Source organism: Lingula anatina, chromosome 9, assembly GCF_051362555.1.
Source record: "Lingula anatina isolate TDL-2025a chromosome 9, LinAna3.0, whole genome shotgun sequence".
Taxonomy (NCBI): Eukaryota; Metazoa; Brachiopoda; class Lingulata; order Lingulida; family Lingulidae; genus Lingula; species Lingula anatina.
Window position 1 is genome coordinate 3,071,231 of NC_141775.1, and position 19,988 is coordinate 3,091,218.

General features: G+C 36.3%; 1 protein-coding gene across 5 annotated transcripts; it reads right to left on the minus strand.

Annotated features, from left to right (window-relative positions):
- Window positions 1-5,913: 5,913 nt before the first annotated feature.
- On the minus strand, window positions 5,914-18,266 carry LOC147759788 (uncharacterized). Of its 5 annotated transcripts, XM_086995083.1 has the most exons (11): window positions 16,010-18,266; window positions 14,735-15,096; window positions 14,292-14,351; window positions 11,776-12,318; window positions 11,415-11,522; window positions 10,383-10,508; window positions 10,036-10,144; window positions 9,181-9,530; window positions 8,835-8,943; window positions 8,155-8,468; window positions 5,914-7,832 (listed from the first exon to the last, which is right to left on the minus strand). In XM_086995083.1, the coding sequence occupies exons 2-11, from the start codon at window positions 15,078-15,080 to the stop codon at window positions 7,186-7,188; spliced, it is 2,712 nt and encodes a 903-aa protein (XP_086851209.1). In that variant the 5' UTR covers window positions 15,081-15,096; window positions 16,010-18,266; the 3' UTR covers window positions 5,914-7,185. The 5 variants fall into 5 exon arrangements, with proteins under 5 accessions (XP_086851209.1, XP_086851211.1, XP_086851210.1 ...); XM_086995085.1 differs by lacking the exon at window positions 16,010-18,266 and having other exon boundaries at window positions 10,036-10,141; window positions 14,735-15,992; XM_086995084.1 differs by lacking the exon at window positions 16,010-18,266 and having other exon boundaries at window positions 8,835-8,940; window positions 14,735-15,992.
- Between the last annotated feature and the right edge of the window lie 1,722 nt (window positions 18,267-19,988).

Here is a 19,988-nt window from a genome sequence, read left to right on the forward strand (position 1 = left end):
GGCTTACATGTACATACTAGAGGGGACGTTAACATCACAGAAAGATAGGCCTATATGTTCATTACCTAGACAGAAAAATGAATTATTTTTCTTGTGAAAAACTGTCGATGAATACCTGGATAGTTGTGCCATGAATTAACAATGACAATCCCCTACAGCTTTGACAGCGCTGGTTGACTATAGACCTTGAAACATGCCAATTTTACATTGAAGCTAAATTTTTATGATTAATAGGTAGGAATTCTGAGTTGATGTAAGGATGTCAAAATATATACGAGCAAGTGGCACTTTCGTAGATTTTTTTAGCTAACCTTTATTACAGATGTTTCCAAGATGAGACCTAACGCGTAATCATATGTAGGAGACCAATCTTCATGATTTTATGTTGTGACTTTAGAACAAATTTAAAACATTTTACAATCACCAGTATGTAAGGATAACCTTTAGACTACTTGTTGATAACTGATTTCTTTGTGCTGCTTGTTTAGTAGATGACTGTTGTTGGTATTACCACGTTCTAATTACAATATTTGCAATAATAATAATAATAATAATGATTAAAACTACGGGTATTTTTTGTCTTGGCAGACAAGTGTCCATACATGCATAGCGATGGTAATGCGGCACGATTACTAAAGCATCACCTTTCTCACAAAATGTAAACAAGTTTGACTCGGATAGACTGCGTGTTATGTAAAGTCGATTTTGTGATAGGCTATTGGTCTAAGAGGTTTTACTTCCGCCGCAATAAAAACTGTAGTAGACACACTACATGTAGACAATCACGATTTGCTTTAGGTAGTAAGTTTTAAAATGTGAATGGCAGCTTATTACTGATTTGGCGGTAATACTTGCATGTGGCGGCCTATAATTGCCGCCTTTGCTTAGATTGGCTAAATGTCGAAGCAAATTTTTGTAATAATGGACCAAAATTGCAATGCCCATACGTAATGAGGTAGATCCTTCATCTGTATAGGCCTACAGGTCAACCTTTCTTGGAAGTATTTACTCGGTCTAATCATTCAAAATGAGCTGCAGGATAATACCTGACAGCGCCCCTTATTTTGTTTGCCGTGTCTATGCGATTAATCAGCATGTTTGATTAAGCGACCGCCTAGTGAACAAAGTTTGGCCCATATTAAGCTAGGAGAAAATGAAAGAGCTAATTTATTTTTATTAATTCACGGTCCGGATGTCCCATGCCCCCCCCCCCCCCCCCCCGGTCCTCACACACACACACACACACACACACACACACACACACACATCAACACTCAAAGTCAATAAAACAGTGCAATTGCACTTTGAAAAATGTGCTCATATGACCAACCCCACATAATGTTCATCTCTTAGGAAAACATAGTCCTATAGCTCGGGAACACTGCCCAGAAACAGTTTCAACATTACTCTTTCCGTATTTTAACAATCGAGCTTTAAAATATGGCAGTTTTTTTGCTCTTTTTTCACAATGTAACATTCGTGACCATGTCAAGGCTGTCTCTATATAGTGGATAAATTATTTCTTCTTTTAGCTTAACTCAAAAACTTCTTTTATTCTTGAAGCTTGTATATTTGTTTCACAAAACAAACCTTCAAATGAGCATGATATTTTATTTTTTTCATTTATAACTCACAACAATAATCAATGAAAAACAATAAACACGTAAAAATAGAAATTCAAACAAAGTGACTAGAATTAAATATCAATATCTTTAATGAATAATGTATTAACTTAAAAAAAACAATATTTGTTTTTCATACAAATATTTAAGAGAAATAAAATGATTTGATTTCACAAATTTACATTGTCTTCTTCATTTTTGGACGAAAAAATTAAAAGGTAGGAAAAGTAACGTATGTTTCATACATCAAGTAATAATGCCTCAATTTTACAGAATGGTTCAAGTAATTAAGTCTATCAAGTCATTGTTTTGCTTTACACTTATTGTTCATATTTAGATCAAAATACACCATTTTATATGTCAAATCACATTTTCTAACAATTCCTGGTGGTCTTATTTTTACTTTTTGAACATAAGTACACTTTTTATGTTGAGTTATCCTTTTTATTATAATCACTGTGGAAGAAAAGAATAAACAAAAGTAATTTCACATTGTTAACAAACAAACCTGAGTTACTCAGAACCTTTTAAACTGACATGGTGATCGTGATGCATATAAAATCTCTCAATTATATACTAAGAAAGTCTGTAACGTATGTTACTTAATTTAGCAATGGATCTTTTCTGCATTGAATTGCCAACATGAAAATGATGTCACAGGAAAACATGACGAATTTCAATTAAACACTCCATTGCTTAATGGAGGAAACATTAAACATAACCATCAGAAAAACATCATAAAACCTGTTCCTTACTCACTTCATAAAAACCAAAGTTACGTATGTTACACATGATGAAATATGATGCTCAATTATGCCTGAATTTACTTTCAACCAATTTCACATCCCGCTTACTGAATTTGAACATTCTTTTTGTTTTTTCCTTTTTTCTGGGCTGCATTATACTTTTGTCGCCGCGGACGTAAAATGCTGTTACCTCTCTCCTGAATTTGTATGCTGTTCGTTTTCTAATCTCTGCTGTGTCGATACCTTTACGTATTATATTAGATATTAGATTTCTGTTAATCTTTGCTGACTTGCTAAAATGTGAAATACATCTGTACTTTTTTAACAGTTTTCCAGCAAAACTACCATACAATTGCCTCTTCTTTGCATTGCTTGTTGTTACATGCTTGAATTTTGAAGCCTCAGCCGTGATGACGTTTGTTAGCAGTTGTTGTTTTCTAACTCTTTCGCCCCCAAAACCCTTTGATTTTGGAAAGAGTCTCTTCATATTACTTCTAGGTGTGTTTGGACATGCTGGTATATTCATCTTTCTTTTCATTCTCTGCATCTTCCTTTGAACGTATTTTACTTTCTTTTTTAGACCTTCATTTTCCTTTTTCAAAGATTTTAACTTGTCTCTGCTTTTTCTCAATGCTTTGCTTAGCCTCTTTCTGGGTCCATTTCTACGATTCGGTAACCTTACTACGAGTCCAGTGCTATGGTCACTTTGCATTGTTTCATAACCACTGGTATCATTTGTGGACTCTACAGGGTTTGGAACGTCGACTGCAGCATTTTCAACATTTTTCTTCTGCCTACACTTTCTTACCCACTCTTTTACTTCATCTCTTCTTTTTGACCTCTTTCTTTCTGTTAAAGTTCCTATTGGGACATAATTTCTTTTTTGCCGTGCCCTCTCTTTGGCAAGGTATGTTTCCCTCTCATTTCTTTTCTTCCTCTCCCTATAATTCTTTTGGATTTCTGCTCTTGAAAGCGGCATCTTGACCTAAATTGAGAGAAAAAGAGATTTGTAACATACGTTACCAGACCAACAGGAATGTATTTTGTACAATAAAACTAAGCCATATCTTACTTTTAGCTTATTTTTATTCATTTTTATGATAAGTATATGCAATCCATCCTTTTCTAACCAAATATTCAATATTTCAGGAAGAAAAAAAATACCGAAAAAAATATTGTTCAATTAATATTATTCTTTATTGCATAAATTTTTCCCATGCTTTTTCCCATTTAGTTCTTATAATTTTTCCTACTAATGGCCCGAGTTTATTTGATGAACTGACTCCCAATCTCAGATACTACAGGAATTCAAGGTTTCTTATCTTTTTATTGTTCAATATATACTAAGAAATCTAGCTATAACTAGAGTAACATACGTTACCAAAAGTAACGTATGTTACTTTCACTGAATGCCCTACAATTCCAAGAAGAAAAACATTTCAAGCTAATGAAATAAGTTTATGTCTTGCAAGCACTTCTCCAAACTAATCTACATATGAAATGTTTCTTTTCAGAAAGATTGATATAATATTTTTGAAACTCAAATAATAGTGGTACTTACCTTAGAATATGGAAGAGTATTTCTAGGTTTTCCTTCTACGAAGGCACGTTGTATTTAGTGGCTGAGAAACAGCATGGCGTCTTCAACTCATGTGACTAATCATGTGATCACAGATAAGGGGGGAAGGGATTTACAAGGAATAATTTGAAAATGTAGGTAACGCATGTTACATCACGTATGTTACAAATCAGCTTTGACAATCAAATTATGCCAAAATCTGAGACACTTTTTCTGACTTGTTGATATATTTTCTTCATTCATCAGCAAATATTGAAATTATGAAAGAAGCCATCGTATACTGTAAGCACTCAAATTATATGATAGGTAACGTATGTTACATCCTTAAATGACCAAACAATTTCATGGTGAAAATCCTTTTTGTTTTCAGATAACCTTTATTGGAGTGAAAGTTTTGATTATTCCTATATATGATAACATTTCCTATTCATCATAAATAAATGTAGCTGCTTATAAATGTATCGTACGGCAATTTACTACTATGTTTTAAATATAGGGTATTGAAAATTAAAAAATTGGCGACATTTTTCTACCAAATAAAAGCAAAACTTAATATGCTTCGATGGAAAAACAAATTAGCATAAAAAGTTGGATATATATCACCTTTCAATATAATAAACAAATTACCAGGGTTTTCAGCCTTTATAACTCGTTTTATATATGTTGAAGACAAAAAATTAGAAAAGCGTCAGTAACGTATGTTACAAAAACGGGGGTTTAAGCAGGTACATCGTGAAAATGACTTAACTAAACTCGACTTTTGCAATATGGCCAATAAGGTCAGAAATCTCACTAAGTCATAATATAGTGAAATGCCCCATATCTTGTGTCTTTTAAACGTGGGAAGGTGACACCCCCATTTGCACTGTTTTATTGACTTTGAGTGCAAATTCATAGCAACGTTGGCCTATATGCCAGATGCCGAGGTCCACACATTGAAAAAAAGGACACTCGGTTTAATAATTCTTTTTGACTTTTAACTGGATATACCTGTATTTGAGAATGACGTAAATTAAATTTGCCTTGATACCTCGTTTTTCTAATACAGACCAGAAAAATATGTTGTGCTATAGATGGCGGGTCTGGGGTTATATTCAACGATTAAATTGATATAAAGTAAACACTTCCAAGAAAAGAGGAACTGCCTGCGAATGAAGGACTAACCTCACCACGCACTTCAGAAGTAAACCCCCCTCCCAGCCTCTATTACAATCAAAGTTCAACTTGCAATTTTTCCTGTACCAAGTGGATCTATCTACGAATGAAGGACATACCTCATGACGCAAGGAGATCGTATACTATTGTCACAATAAGCGATGTCTCGATATTCAGACAGTCTGGAAACTGTTGCACAAAGCAAGTGCACGTAAAGTTGAAAGAAGGGTCTGAGCAAAACCTGCTAAGAATTCTAGCCAACTAAACAGTTTTTCAGTTTTTAAACTAAGCGTCTAGTGCAAATTGCGATTGTTGTGATCTAGTGGAGACAGGATCGAGTATATATTTTGTGTGTAACCAGTCGTTCTTTAACCTCTTACGGCACTATTACAAAGTCGACTCTACATACAAAACTGTCCAATATTGGCAGGCAAAGCCAAATTAGATGTTTTCGTGAAATAGGACCCCCCCCCCCCCCGGCCTCCTGTATTATGGACACTGTAGGCCTACTTCCCATCGTTCCGCATTGCAGCGTGTTAAATCAGTTAAAATGTCCTCTTGGGTAAACAGTTAACATTTTGATATCCCTGCTAAACTTAGATCGTCTCATATCAAATGGAAACAAACAGATTAAAAGAAATATCTAAGCGAGTATCCGATACACATTTATTTACTTGGTATAGTTACATAAATGTAAATTGTTACAGGGGGGAGTGTGGCCTGATTTTTACTTTATTTAGCCTTATATTTTCCCTTATGTCAAAGAAATACAAGCAGGCCTTTGGAGTTGTTCTTTAAAGCCCAATAAGTGAATAATGTGACGATGCAGTGTGTTAGTTGAGATTGTTTTGTATTGCTTCCGGTAGATGTCTCTATAAGTAAAGTCCCGGTGTGCAAGTTTGAATCTCCCTTGTGATTGGTGATTTAAAGGTAAAACTGTTCATTGTATAATTGGATCTGATTGGTAAACGTCTACTATCTGAACATGTTTATAAGGTGTGACGTGAAATAAATTGGTCCTTTTTGGGGCTCTCTTTGGCTCTTCGACCATTTTGACAGTCATTGCGGATTCTGAATTCTGAGTCATTGTGATGTTCTTGACTCTGAGAAACCAGTGAGTATAGTGTTCTTTATACCTTCATAAAGCACTCGGCCACGAAGGCGTAACGATAATTTGTCTTTAAGATGGTAAAACAAGGATCTGCCAAGCAGCGGTGACAAGTAGTAATTTCTATATCACAGCATCACGTGTCATGCAAGTGGTCATATGCAGCAGGAAACAGAGTGTTGACAAATTGAACGGATACTGCCACTGATACAAGACTTAAACAAATACATTGTGAGTTTTATATTTCTACCCTGGTGTTCTTGGATAAACCCTAGAGGGAGATCGTTACGTGGATTGACAACAACAACAATAATACCCAGCACACTGAATTGTTCTTTTTTTTACAGTGTGACTACATAAATACCTTCACCGAGTTTTATAATCTGTGACGACAGCGACAGCATGTTCCTAAATTAATAGAACTAAGTAAAAGCAACAATAAAAAGCTGTCATTTAATGATTACGACAGCATCAATATTGCAATGCTAATTATGTCACCGTGTTTAAATGTTTAGCTATCACGGCTTTGTCTGGCTAGCACAACAAAACAGTAAAATTTACTGTCACTTATAATTCTACTGCGAGTGACAAAAAGATTTTAAAAAAATTAAAAACGATATGCCCTTTCACTCGTGCCGGCACAACAAACAAAAAATATGTATGATCAAGGTCCGTATGAATAAATACATCAAAATACAAATAAAAAGAAAATTACTAGTAAGTATACCTTAAAAACGCGCAACTACATCGAGAAGGGATAAAAACAGCAGTGATTTACTTTGCGTAGGCTCGACCCAGGCTGATGCTAGGATTCAACCCTATTACTTTGAGACATTTGTTATTCATGCTTGCCAATGCTACAGTAACACAATATTTTGGCAAAATTAATGAGTTTTATCATTCTATCAATGTTGGAATTTCTTACAGTGTATAGTAAATTACAGGCGAGGATAGTTCGCATTAAAGTCTCGTATCCTAGCTGATCAAGTTCAGTAATCCTGTGTCTTCAGGATTTAGAAACTCGTTCCCCTCCAGAGCCAAGCGAAACATTTCTCTAGCTAGTTCTCTGATCTTATTGGCCTGTTCAGACCCGGTCTTGCGATATTCCTTGACGGAAGACGATGCTAAGGTGTAAACATCATAGGGTACCAGCAATGCGCTCATTACAAATCCTCCTATGTGCAGAACTCGAAGCCCTGACCCCAACCCTCTAAAAACAGTCGCAGCGGCGCTGTCTGTAATACCCGCTGCAAGCCTGATGCCACCCAATGCTGGAATCCCGACGGCTGTCGCTGCATTTGACGATAATAAACCTGTATCTCTAACGACAGAGAAGAGACCAGAAGATGGGACCATCTTTTTAAGGTTTTCTAAGCTTTTATTATATGCTTCAGCCTTCTCTTTGACAGCATTAACTGCCTCCTGTGCCTCTCTGCACTTGGATTTGGTGATGAAATGCTCAGCTAAACCTGAGCCGGCAGCCGTGATACCCCCTACGCCACTCAGTGCTGCACCGGCGATGGAGAGACCAAGCGACGCTCCAAATGTCACAAATGACAAACCAAAACCTACAGCCATAAGTGGGAATCCCACCAGGGAAACTGCAGAACCGGCAATCTTTCCTGAAATTTTGTTTAAAATATTTTTAGACATATATAACGTGTCAAGAAATAGGTACCCTCCAACAGAGCCGCGAATAAATTACCTTATGTGCCCTTTTCTTACAGCAGAGAATCATGCCTTGAGTCAGAGACACAACTGTGAATAACTAGTGAAAAATCCATCTTTGACCCTGGTAGAGGGTAAGGATAATGGGTTAAGGGGTTTATAAATCAGCGATAAACTGCCACGTACTATGTAAGACCATGTAACACCAGTTTGAGGCTATAGATATGCTTTTAAGGAGGCTTACAAACGACAAATAAACAAATATAAATATGTTACCTCTGTTACATTTTTTGAAATGCTCGTCAATCTCGTCAGCAAGGGAATGCAACTTTTTGGAGGCTTCTTCGACGCTTTGAACAAGCTCACGAAGCTCGTTTTCCAACTCCGCGCTCAACTCCAAAAATGCATCAGAGTACATTGATTCTTGTTCGCCGGTTCTTGTTCGTTCCGTTGAGGCTTCTTCAATGCGAGCAAACTCACGAGGTTCGTTTTTCAACTCCATTCGCATCTCCTCAATCTTCTCTGGATCTCCAACATTCATTGGTTCTTGTTCACTAATGTCAGAAGGCCCAGTGATGCTTCTTTGAACACTGAAATAAATGATAAATGTCAAAAATTAATCAATAAAAAATGCATACGTGCTCTTTACAAATTTTATGAAAATGTGGCCAATTAATGCATCACATGTTCGTGTTGGCTTGTTTTAAATGCACGGGGCAACTTATTTGTCAAACGCATTGCATACCTACATGTAAATGTTAACTGAATAGGAAAACATAACAGCAAGAAAAGTACAAGAAATCCATGGTTTTTGGCATAATTCAAGTAAGGAAATGGTGATAGTAAAAATGAACGTTTTCTCTTACAAAGTAAAGTGATATTTAAGTGAGACAATAAGAGTGTGTTTTCACATAAAATTTTTTCTATTTATTTTGAGATTTTTTATCTTTCAATACCTCGCCCAGGCTCGCAAATGTCTTTCCTGCATAGGAACAACTTTCATAGGAGAGCCTGTCTCTGCCTGTTCAACAAGATCACCCCCAGATGCGTCAAAATCTCCCTCTACTTGTAAAACAATAAAAAGCATATTTTTCTTAACTTAATCCATGATCTGCAGAACAATTACATAACTTCAACAAGAGGAATACAGTTGCTGTTAAACAAAAGGGTGATTAGCATGGTTTGGGTATTAACTTCATATATTGTTCAAACTTTAATAATCTATTAATAAGGTCCATAAGTCGGCTATCAATTTAGAATTTTATGTCAAATCCGGTACGTGACAGTCCAGTTTTTACTTACTCGATTTTGATTCCATCTGCTCATGTGATGGTCCTTTTAGGATCGCCTCTTGCCCTAGAGTGTCATCAGTAATGCTTTTTCTTGCCATAGAATCCACGGTATCAGGAACTTCATCTTCACGTTTTTTCAAACTCCTTTCCAACTGCTTTTGCATCTCCTCAGTCTCCTTCGGATCTCCAACAGTCATTGGTTCTTGGTTACTAGTGATTGGACGTTTCGTTGAGGCTTCTTCAATGCGAGCAAACTCACGAGGTTCATTTTCCAACTGCTTTCGCATCTCCTCAATCTTCTCTGGATCTCCAACATTCATTGGTTCTTGTTCACTAATGTCAGTGATGCTTCTTTGAACACTGAAATAATTGGTAACTGTCAAAAATTAATCAGAAAAAATGCATACGTACTCTTTACAAAATTTATGAAAATCTGGCCAATCAATGCATTACATGTTCGTGTTGGCTTTTGTTAAATGCACGGGGCAACTACTTATAATGATCTAAAGTAGTTATACTTATTTAAGTTCATATGCAAATTTAAGTAAAACTAGTTCAGAGAGATTGAAAAATGTAACTGTACACATTTTAATGCTAAATGAATTATTATTATTATTATTATCATTATTTGTCTAACACAATGCATATCTACATGTCAACTATATAAGAAAACATAACAGCAAGTAAAAGTACAAGAAATTCACGGTTTTTGGCAAAATACAAGTGAGGAAATGGTGATAGTAAAAATGAGCGTTTTCTCAAACAAAATAAAGTGATATTTAAGTGAGACAAGGAAGTAAATTAAGAGTGTGTTTTCACATTAATTTTTTTTCTATTTATTTTCAGACTTTTTATCTTTCAATACCTCGCCCAGGCTCGCAAATGTCTCTCCTGCATAGGAACAACTTTCATAGGAGAACCTGACTCTGCCTCTTCAACAAGACCGCCCCCAGATGCGTCAAAATCTCCCTCTACTTGTAAAACAATAAAAAGCATATTTTTCTTAACTTAATCCATGATCTGCAGAACAATTACATAACCTCAACAAGAGGAATACAGTTGCTGTTAAACAAAAGGGTGATTAGCATGGTTTGGGTATTAACTTCATATATTGTTCATACTTTAATAATCTATTAATAAGGTCCATAAGTCGGCTATCAATTTAGAATTTTTTTGTCAAATCCGGTACGTGACAGTCCAGTTTTTACTTACTCGATTTTGATTCCATCTGCTCATGTGATGGTCCTTTTAGGATCGCCTCTTGCCCTAGAGTGCCATCAGTAATGCTCTTTCTTGCCATAGAATCCACGGTGTCAGCCAGAACTTCATCTCCCCTGTCTGATAAAAAGATGCTATGAGAAAAGATGCTAGCATAATTTCTTTATTCTAACATTAAAACATGCAATGATACAGTTTAATTCAATGCTTCGCTATTACTCATCTGAAATTCTTGGTAAACTTTCACAGCCCACAATCCAGTGGCGGATGTTGTCCCCCCCCCCCCCCCCCCTCCTTCTCTTTCTTAAAAAAATTACACCAAAAAAGTCTTTCTGGTGACCTTTCGACTCCGCTGATCTCAGCATGACTGTGAAGTGTGCCAGTGTGTCCGAATTAAGCTTAATTGCACAGCTGATGCAATGGAGTCATTAATGGTTGCTGGCGTTATTTATTTTGAAGGTTATATTAATCTTGCCAAATATTTATGGTTAGCCTTCCAAAAAAGGGACTGTGCTGCACCCATTACCAACTAGTAAACTGGCAGTTGAGTAGGTAGAGCCATTTGGGCTCTGCCAAATATGTTTTGTATTTTTCTTACAAGTAGTCTACTATATCACTTTTTAACATAATTCATATTTATTTATATTAGCATTCCTATTGTACATTTTCATCTACTCATGTAGATGCATACGATACAATGAATAAAGCGTGTAAGAAATTAATATTACCCTTTTGAATTTAGAATACTGACTAGATGAAGTATATTTCTAAACCGCACCAAATGGCACCGTTTGCGCTACAAAACACCAGCCTTTTTCTGGCCCTTAGAGGACCCCCCCTTACCCCTTCGCTATGGGGCGAGGCTCGGTTTCGCATCCAAGGCCTGTCATTCCTAAAACACGGACCACCATTCAAATAATCTTACATCTGCCCCTGCAGTCTCTGTGAAATCTACCAGAGTTTATAAGTTGTGGATTCCTACCAAAATCAAACGTCACGTCCGGCTACAGTCCATTTCTTACATACTCGATTTTGATTCCTCCTGGCCTTGTGATCCACCTTGCACAATCTCTTGACTTTGGTAGTCATCAGGAAAGCTCATTCTGTCCACACCTGGGGCCTCATCTTCGCTGTCTTATAAGATATATTATGAAAATTAATTCTAGCATTTTCTTCTCCATTTTTAACATTAAAAATACACTAATACAGTTTCATTTAACCGGGCGAAGCATTATATAAAATGTGTCCTTTGTCTTGTGTATGCAATTCAAGGTTGACTTACCGTGTCCACACTTTATGAAATATGTCCGAATTTATAATATGACGCTAGATATCAGAATTAAACGTAAATGTCACATTGGGCAAAATGCACTTAATTTTAACTTACCTGTTTTTAATTCTACCTGTTCATGGGATGATCCTTCTTGCGCCGCCTCTTTATCTTGAGGGTCATCAGTAATGCTCATTCTTGCCATAGCATCTACGGTGTCGGGAGCTTCATCTTCGCTTCTTAATATCCAACATGCTTCAATATAGGCGTCCTCTGATATATCGCATGTGATATAGAACTCTACATGATGCTCCCTCGAGATCTCAAGAATTTTGTCTGACAGTAAGATATCAGAAAGAGCTGCAGTAACTGACCCATCCTCATACTTTGACCAGAAATATGTCAAATCTTCCAATGAGTAGAACCTCACAGAAAGTATAATACTCCCTGTTCTAATAGGTCCAACAACCTCAGCTTTGAGCTCACGCAATCCACTAAAAAAACGTTTTCGTTTTCTGGTATTTAGTAAAACTTCAGCTGTTAGCTCTTTTCTTGCAATCCGAAGTAATGTTTCATTTGCTTGTTTTTCCATTTCAATCTTGTGTTCTTGCTCTAGTTTATCCATTTCAATTTTATGTAGTTCCAGTTTGAGGGCAAGATCTGTAATACAATAACATATTTCTCTTTTAATTTAAATCATGACTTAGGCTTGATTTTACAATTCAAACCAAACTCCCAAACTTCCGGATTCAAATATCTCCCCATAATTTCTGTACATTATTAGTATGAACTAAAAAAGAGTTTCTGATCTGGGCTGTTACAGGCATATACTTATCATTATAATTTATGATCGTTATGTTGCAATCAGTTGTTAGAATACCAAAGTACAAAATACAATTGTTATTTTGTGCTGGAAAATTACTAAAACTTTTTTCTGTAAAAAAGTAAAATGAAGAATGTTAAATGCAAATTATAGTATGTTGGAAGGTGCTGCTGTATATGACAGCTTCCGTAAACAACCCATGTGCAACACAGGGCAAACAACCGCAAACGCTGAGTGAGAGTACATTAAAACGTATCTACTATCAAAAACCTAATTTAAAGTTCATCAACTAGATTAGTTAAAAAGTTTTTAAAATGGAACATATGACTTTAGCATTAAAGGAATTAGATTGGTTACTTATCCAGGAAAGAATTTTGTTTTAAGTCTTGTGCATTGTTTTAAAGGCTTTTATAGAAAATACACCAAATTAAATTGCCCAACTTACTTCTCAGTTTGAACCACAAAGGCAACCTAGAAATACTTTTATCACAATTTTACACTTAGTTACTGTGAATTACAGCAACTGTGTGACGAATTTTATGGAGACATGGTTTTTGTTGTTAAGGTATATTGTAACCCTTTATCACCCAGAAACCGAAAATGAGTTTTTTTTTCTGCATCTAATTACTCAATAATGCACCTATCTTTGCGCTGATTTAAACAATAAAATAACTCAAAAATGTAAATTATCGCCGTTTACATTCTTCGTTGCAATGTAAAAGCATAGGCAACTCAAAGCTTTAATCCTCAATTTAATACCTTTCTATTTTGGTGTGAGATAGCAATCGGTATGGGGCGTATCCCTGAACAAGATTATCACGAAAATCGGCAGAGTTCACCACGAGTGTATGTGCTACAATCTTGGTTTAAATGAATTTGTAATGGAGTTATAAGTCATTAATTACATATTTTCTTTCAACAGAGGCATTATGTTCTTTATCAACGATAAAATCTTTACTAAGACTTCTTAAAAAATTACTGGCAGTATGTTGGAGTACTAATTGGTGTCACTAAATTGGCGTTAGAACGGTGATAGTGGGTTCTCAGGTAAAGGAGAAATTTGAGATTTTTTTCAGTTTGTACCTCAAAATCGCAATTACAACGTCACCCGTAAGATGGCATATGTGTAAATAATGATTAATTTGGTCATTGAACCCTTACGATTTATCTATTGTCCAAAGGAATGTATGAAAGGCAGTAAATTAGGAGTTTTGGGCGAAGGTTGACAATATCCTTAATGCCCTAAAAATGAGGCCTTTTGACATAAAATCTGAAAGTAATTGTGGCAGTTTAAAGTATCTCTAGATTTCAATCCAATCTCATCTATTTGAGAGTTTTTTAAAAGTTTAAAAGTATGTCTGTAATTTAGTGCCGTACTTCTTAAGAATTTTTATTTTATAATCGCAATATATACGACTACATTAAAATGTAAGAAAATGTAAAACGCTATACAGTAAACAAATATAATTATTGTTGTTGTTGCCATTATTAACCTTTGCTGCAGCTGTTCCTGATTGTCACATAAACCTGACAACTACATGTATCACAAAAGCCGAAACGCTTATTTCGCTGCAGAGACAGCGCAAGATTAGTGAAAGTCTCATTGAAATAAAAGTTCAGGAGGGCATCTTTGACTATGAATTACATGCTAATAGCTACTGTAAGAGCAAGAAAATCAATCTTTCCTTTTTTTGCAACAAAATTATCAGATAAGGAAAACTGCATAAACAAAACATGAATTCTGTTTTGAGATATATTAAATACCTAGAATAAGTTCATCCAACAAGAATATACCACCATTGCTACAAACCTGCGTAACGTTCGGAAGAAGGTTCGGAAGTGTCCGTGCGCTTTCGCTTAGGCCCCTCTCCTAGCAAAAAGATTATTTTCTTAATATAAAATGTGCTATATTTTCATCGAAGACCTAATGCTTACTTCAAGTGTTTGACACAGTAATCCATTGTTATAAAAGGCAATTTACAGGATATTTATTTACTTAATCAACTAGTATATCGACGCTGCATAGTGGTCCTTAAGTCAACGGATTATGGTGTGTCATATCAATCAATGTACATGTATGCTGTCTACGTTTGTGTGCTTTATAACTTTGCATTTTCTATAAATATCAAATGTTGTTACGCCTTAAAACGAAACAAAAACTACTACATTGTACTACCACTACTACTGGTTTTTCTACTTCTAATTGTACTACTATAGATAAATACGTGACAAAAATTGTTTTCCTCTCCTTACCATTTTCTTGCGACTCTCCGTTAACAGTTTCCTCTGCCGTGTTGCTGCCGAGGAAAGTTTCTATGTTTTTTTCTGTCTTTTCTACAATATCTAACAGCCTTTCAAGATGTATATCTGATAGTACCTGCTTCAAATAACTATATTTACCAACATTGATAACACTCTTATTAGTCAATTCGTTCAGGATGGTTCTCACGTCAAATTTATCCAGATTCTTTTTCAAAATAGGTCGAAGTAACTGGCGCATTTCTTTGGTCTTCTTTTTCCCTATTTCATCATGTAGCCTGTTTACCAGAAGGTTATGCTCTCTCTGGGCCGCCATATCAGTACAAAGTGCAGCAGCCATTTTACACGTTGTCTACCTATATTTACAAAGAAGAGAAATGAACAACACGTCCCACTGGGTGTTGTATCAGCCCTAACTAATTAAGTACACTGTACTAGTTGTCGTTAAGCAAATATTGGTCCCACTTGACATTGATTGCTATCTGAAACAAAAGAATAAATTACATAAGTCTACATAAATAGTAATCCTACATTTATATCTCCCCCCAAGTCTTTATAGGTTCACTGATAACCAAAGTCAGTAGAAAGACTGAAAAGTTTCAATGATCCATGAGAGGTCACTAGTGTGAGAAAACAAGTAAACTACAAAGTAAGAGGAGTAACAGTTAAATTGAATATGCAAACGATAACAGGAACAGAAAACATTGGTGTCCAACTATACAGGAGTTCAAATGTTTATGACAGTTCATAATCTTTTTGCCAAGCTAGGGGTAGAGTGGCACGAGTGGAGCGTCTATGTTGATCCATGGTAAGAGGCTGGGACATTCCAGATTGACTATCCACTGTCCTGGGGCGTGGAGTGGTGCAAACACGTGTGCTAACACTGACTGACCTAGGTAGAGTTGCATTCCCCAAAGGTAGAAGGCGGCGCTTTGGGGTGACGGCCCCTTTGGATGGTGTATCTGTGGCGGGTGAAGGTGTGTTGAACAGTTGAGGTATGGTTGGTGCAGTCAGTGATGGCGGGGTTTCCCACTGCGTTTGTGTGTCATGAGAGTGTGGGGTAGCCTTGTTGACTTTATATTTAAACTTCGCGGATTAATGCTGTGTCACATGACTAAAAATTCCCATTCTATTTTAAAACCAATAAGCCTAGACCTATCCAATAAGCCTAGAGCTATTGAAATCAAAAGAGATAACAAATGCATCAGCGCCAATTAAAAGATATGGCTTTAATTAGTTTAATGTGGCAATTGTGACGTAGGTACTTACAGTTTTTGAGCCTGTTATGCACGCACACAAAGGAAATCAATAAATATGGCGTCTTGAGCCGAGGAAACGACAATCAGTGTAGTAAAAATAGCATGGGAATTTTTAGTCATGTGACACAGCATTGGTCCGCGAATTCTTCCAGGATTAGAATCACGAGCTGAAGAGCAAGAGGTTCCACCAAAGTTGCGGTCTTAGTTTTACACATGCCCCGACATGTGCCGTCCTCAAAATGACTTAGGCCTATACCACACTCCGTTTCATAGCAGTTCTCCTAGACCATAACCGACACTGCATAACATTATTAATAAAACAACACAAACAACATATAAAGTGCATATGGACGCAGTTAGCGCACGAGTTTTATTCCAAACCATTTTCAATCATTTACAAACAACATAAACAAATAATTAAATAAATAAATTATAAACACGCGGATACCCTCTCCTAACCAAACCTCTGTATCATCTCTTCCTTTTACATATAAAAAGTAATCACAGGGATATCACATCCCAAACAGCTCTTCCGAGCTTATCTTTCCCTTACATTGGGAATCACCGGGATATCACATCCCAACAGCTCTTCCGAGCTCATCTTTCCCTTACATTGGGAATCACCGGGATATCACATCCCAACGGCTCTTCCGAGCTCATCTTTCCCTTGCCTAGGGAATCACCGGGATATCACATCCCAAACAGCTCTTCCGAGCTCATCTTTCCCTTACCTAGGGAATCACCGGGATATCACATCCCAAACAGCTCTTCCGAGCTCATCTTTCCCTTACCTAGGGAATCATCGGCATATCACATCCCAAACAGCTTTTCCGAGCTCATCTTTCCTTTACATAGGGAATCACCAGGATATCACATCCAAACAGCTCTTCCAAGCTCACCTTTCCCTTTTTAGGGAATCATAAGGATATAACATCCCAACAGCTCTCCCCAGCTCATCTTTCCCTTACATAGGGATTTAACAGAATATCACAACCCAAGCACTTCCGATCTCATTTCTCCCATACATAGGAAATCACCAGAGACCACTTCCCAAACACCTCTTTCGAGCTCAACTTTCCTTTACATAGGGAATCACCTGGATATCACATCCAAACAGCTCTTCCAAGCTCACCTTTACATTTTTAAGGAATCATAAGAATATAACATCCCAACAGCTCTCCCGAGTTCATCTTTCCCTTACATAGGGATTTAACAGAATATCACAACCCAAGCACTTCCGATCTCATTTCTCCCATACATAGGAAATCACCAGAGACCACCTCCCAAACACCTCTTTCGAGCTCATCTCTCCACTACACAAGTGCAAAACTACCTCCCAAACAGCTCATATAAATCAATCATTAAATTTATATATTAATAAACATAAATCGCACCTCCAAACACGCACCCATGCACACTGTACGCCTACAGTGTACACTCTAACACAACATACACTATACTTATTTTGAAAACAAAAAAACATTGAATAAAAATAGCCATTGCAGCAATAACCAATGTAGTTATAAAACAAAATGAATCACATGTACTAATCGAATTAAAACAACAAAACCATAAACAAAATTTGAAAAATAAAAATTTACGTGTCAACTGGTCTGCGCTAACTGGTCGAATGAACAACTGTCGTAACTTACCCACAATTCTTACCAGTATCACAACTAACACAATATATACAGTGTCGCCCCCTAGGAGAAAATAATTCCATTCTTATTCACTTCGTTCAACCGAATAGAATTATATTTCTCCTAGACCATAACCGACACTGCATAACATTATTAATAAAACAACACAAACAACATATAAAGTGCATATGGACGCAGTTAGCGCACGAGTCGAAAACAAAGAACGGGAATCTTTAATTTTAAAGACCCAATTTTTTACTAACAAAAAATCTGTCAGAAATTATCTGTCACATAGCCATCTCTAGCCGTTACCGAACTCCACTTTCTATGTCTTTTAAATAACCTGTCTGGAACACCAACTCTTGCGGCAGCAGTAACACCACCTGCCCTCAAATTATGTAAAACAAATTGTTTTATATCTTTAACAAGAGGAGAAAAAGAGGAAATAAATAATTTTCTCATTCTAGTATTTGAAATAGGCTTATCATCATCTCTAAAACGATAGCAATTGAAGTGCTTGGTGACAGATCTAAAAAGATACAAATCCGAATGCTCAAGATTCACATAAGAGAACAATTGCTCTAAATTTTTAACAGGACAAAGCGTTGAATAAGATCTAGCAATAACCATACGAGAACCATCTCTATAGATGTCCATTTTGCTCTTTTCAATAAAAATCGACATGTATGAATCACGAAACGAAACATCGCTAATCCTTAAATTTAACAGCTCTAAAACCCGAAGAAAGCCTGCATAAAAAAGCAAGCCAGCACATATAGCACATTGAGAATACACATTCCCTTCTTCAAAATTTGCCTCAAACATTTTTGCAAAATATCTGGAGATATGGGCTCCTTTTTGCAAACTGGCTGTGACTTGCGCCTCTTATATACCTTCCAACACGATTTTTACTAAATTAGAGTCTGTAGGAAACTGCGCTTATAATGGCATAAACCCATTTAAGCCTGTAAAATGCCTGATAAACAGGACTAGAAGAATTGGACTGTTCTGCTAAGCACGACAAGTTCAAAGCAACAGGAAAACCTCTTGCCGGAAAATTCCCTTGATTGCCGTTCTTCTTCGCCCATAATTTCCATCGCATGAAAGCTGAATAATAACCCTTGACTGTGTTCGATGACCGACTCTCAGACAAAAAATCCAACAACCAATGGCATTTTACCAGCCAACTCGTCAGGAAGCTCAGAAATGTCATCCTTATAAGCCTGCAAAGACAAAAAAATTAATAAGTAATTTAAAATCACTTTCATTTATTAAGAAAAATCAAATCTGACTGCCAGCATTTTAATCGGCAAATCTACTCTACCAAACAAACCTCCAGGAACATTACAAGCTTTTTCTCTCAGTAATTCTACATATGCTACAGCTTCCTTTATAAAAACCTGCCTTTAGATAATAAAGGCCAAATACTAGCTGAGTGCCAACAAGGCAAAATAACCGTGCCACAAGCCTTGCATTGAATTAAAGACAGTATAACTCTAGATAATACACACATCGGGGGCACAAACCAACCATTCATACCACCCCAATGAACAGTAAATGCATCAGTGCCCGCCGCACCAGGAGTCCAATATCTAGAATTAAAAACTGGCAATTTATTGTTATGATCGGAGACAAGAAAAATTCAATTTCATGCGGCCCCCAGACTGAATCTAAATAATCGAAAATACTATCTGCCACCTCCCAATCATCATAGTCTACTAATATGCTGATTTGATCTGCATATACTTACAGAAATCTTGCATACATTAGATACCAAAAGTTCCATTTGCTTCATACTGTTTATGCTCAAAACAATTTGTTCATTCCAACATTTAGCTTTAGAAATATCAAAACTCGGACATTTTGTCATAATATAAACAATATTGCAAATAACAAAAGACATAGAAATGATCTGACCTACTAAACTAGCAACTCAACACACATGAATGCTGCCTTTTCCTCTAAACAGAGAACGAATATCCGTTATAGTCTAACGAATTTTAAGAAGTCTGTAATCAGAATGCATAAAGTGCTTTTCTCTAAATTCAAATTATACCCTAAAAATAAAATCTCAGTACTAGGAAACCACGTTGATTTTTCAACTTTAGGAACAAACCCGCTGTTGATAAGATCTTGCTTAATTTAAAGCAACATTCTTACATTCGCTGTACTGCGAATGACAACCAAAACCATCATCTAAATACATAACCACTTTATTGCCCTCTCCTCGCCACTTTTTAACCAGCAGCCTGGTCACTTTAGTAAAAATATAGTAAGCCGAACTGAGACCAAATGTATTTCCAAATTTCCAAGAAAACCTTTAAAAATTATCGTGAGACTCAAAATTAT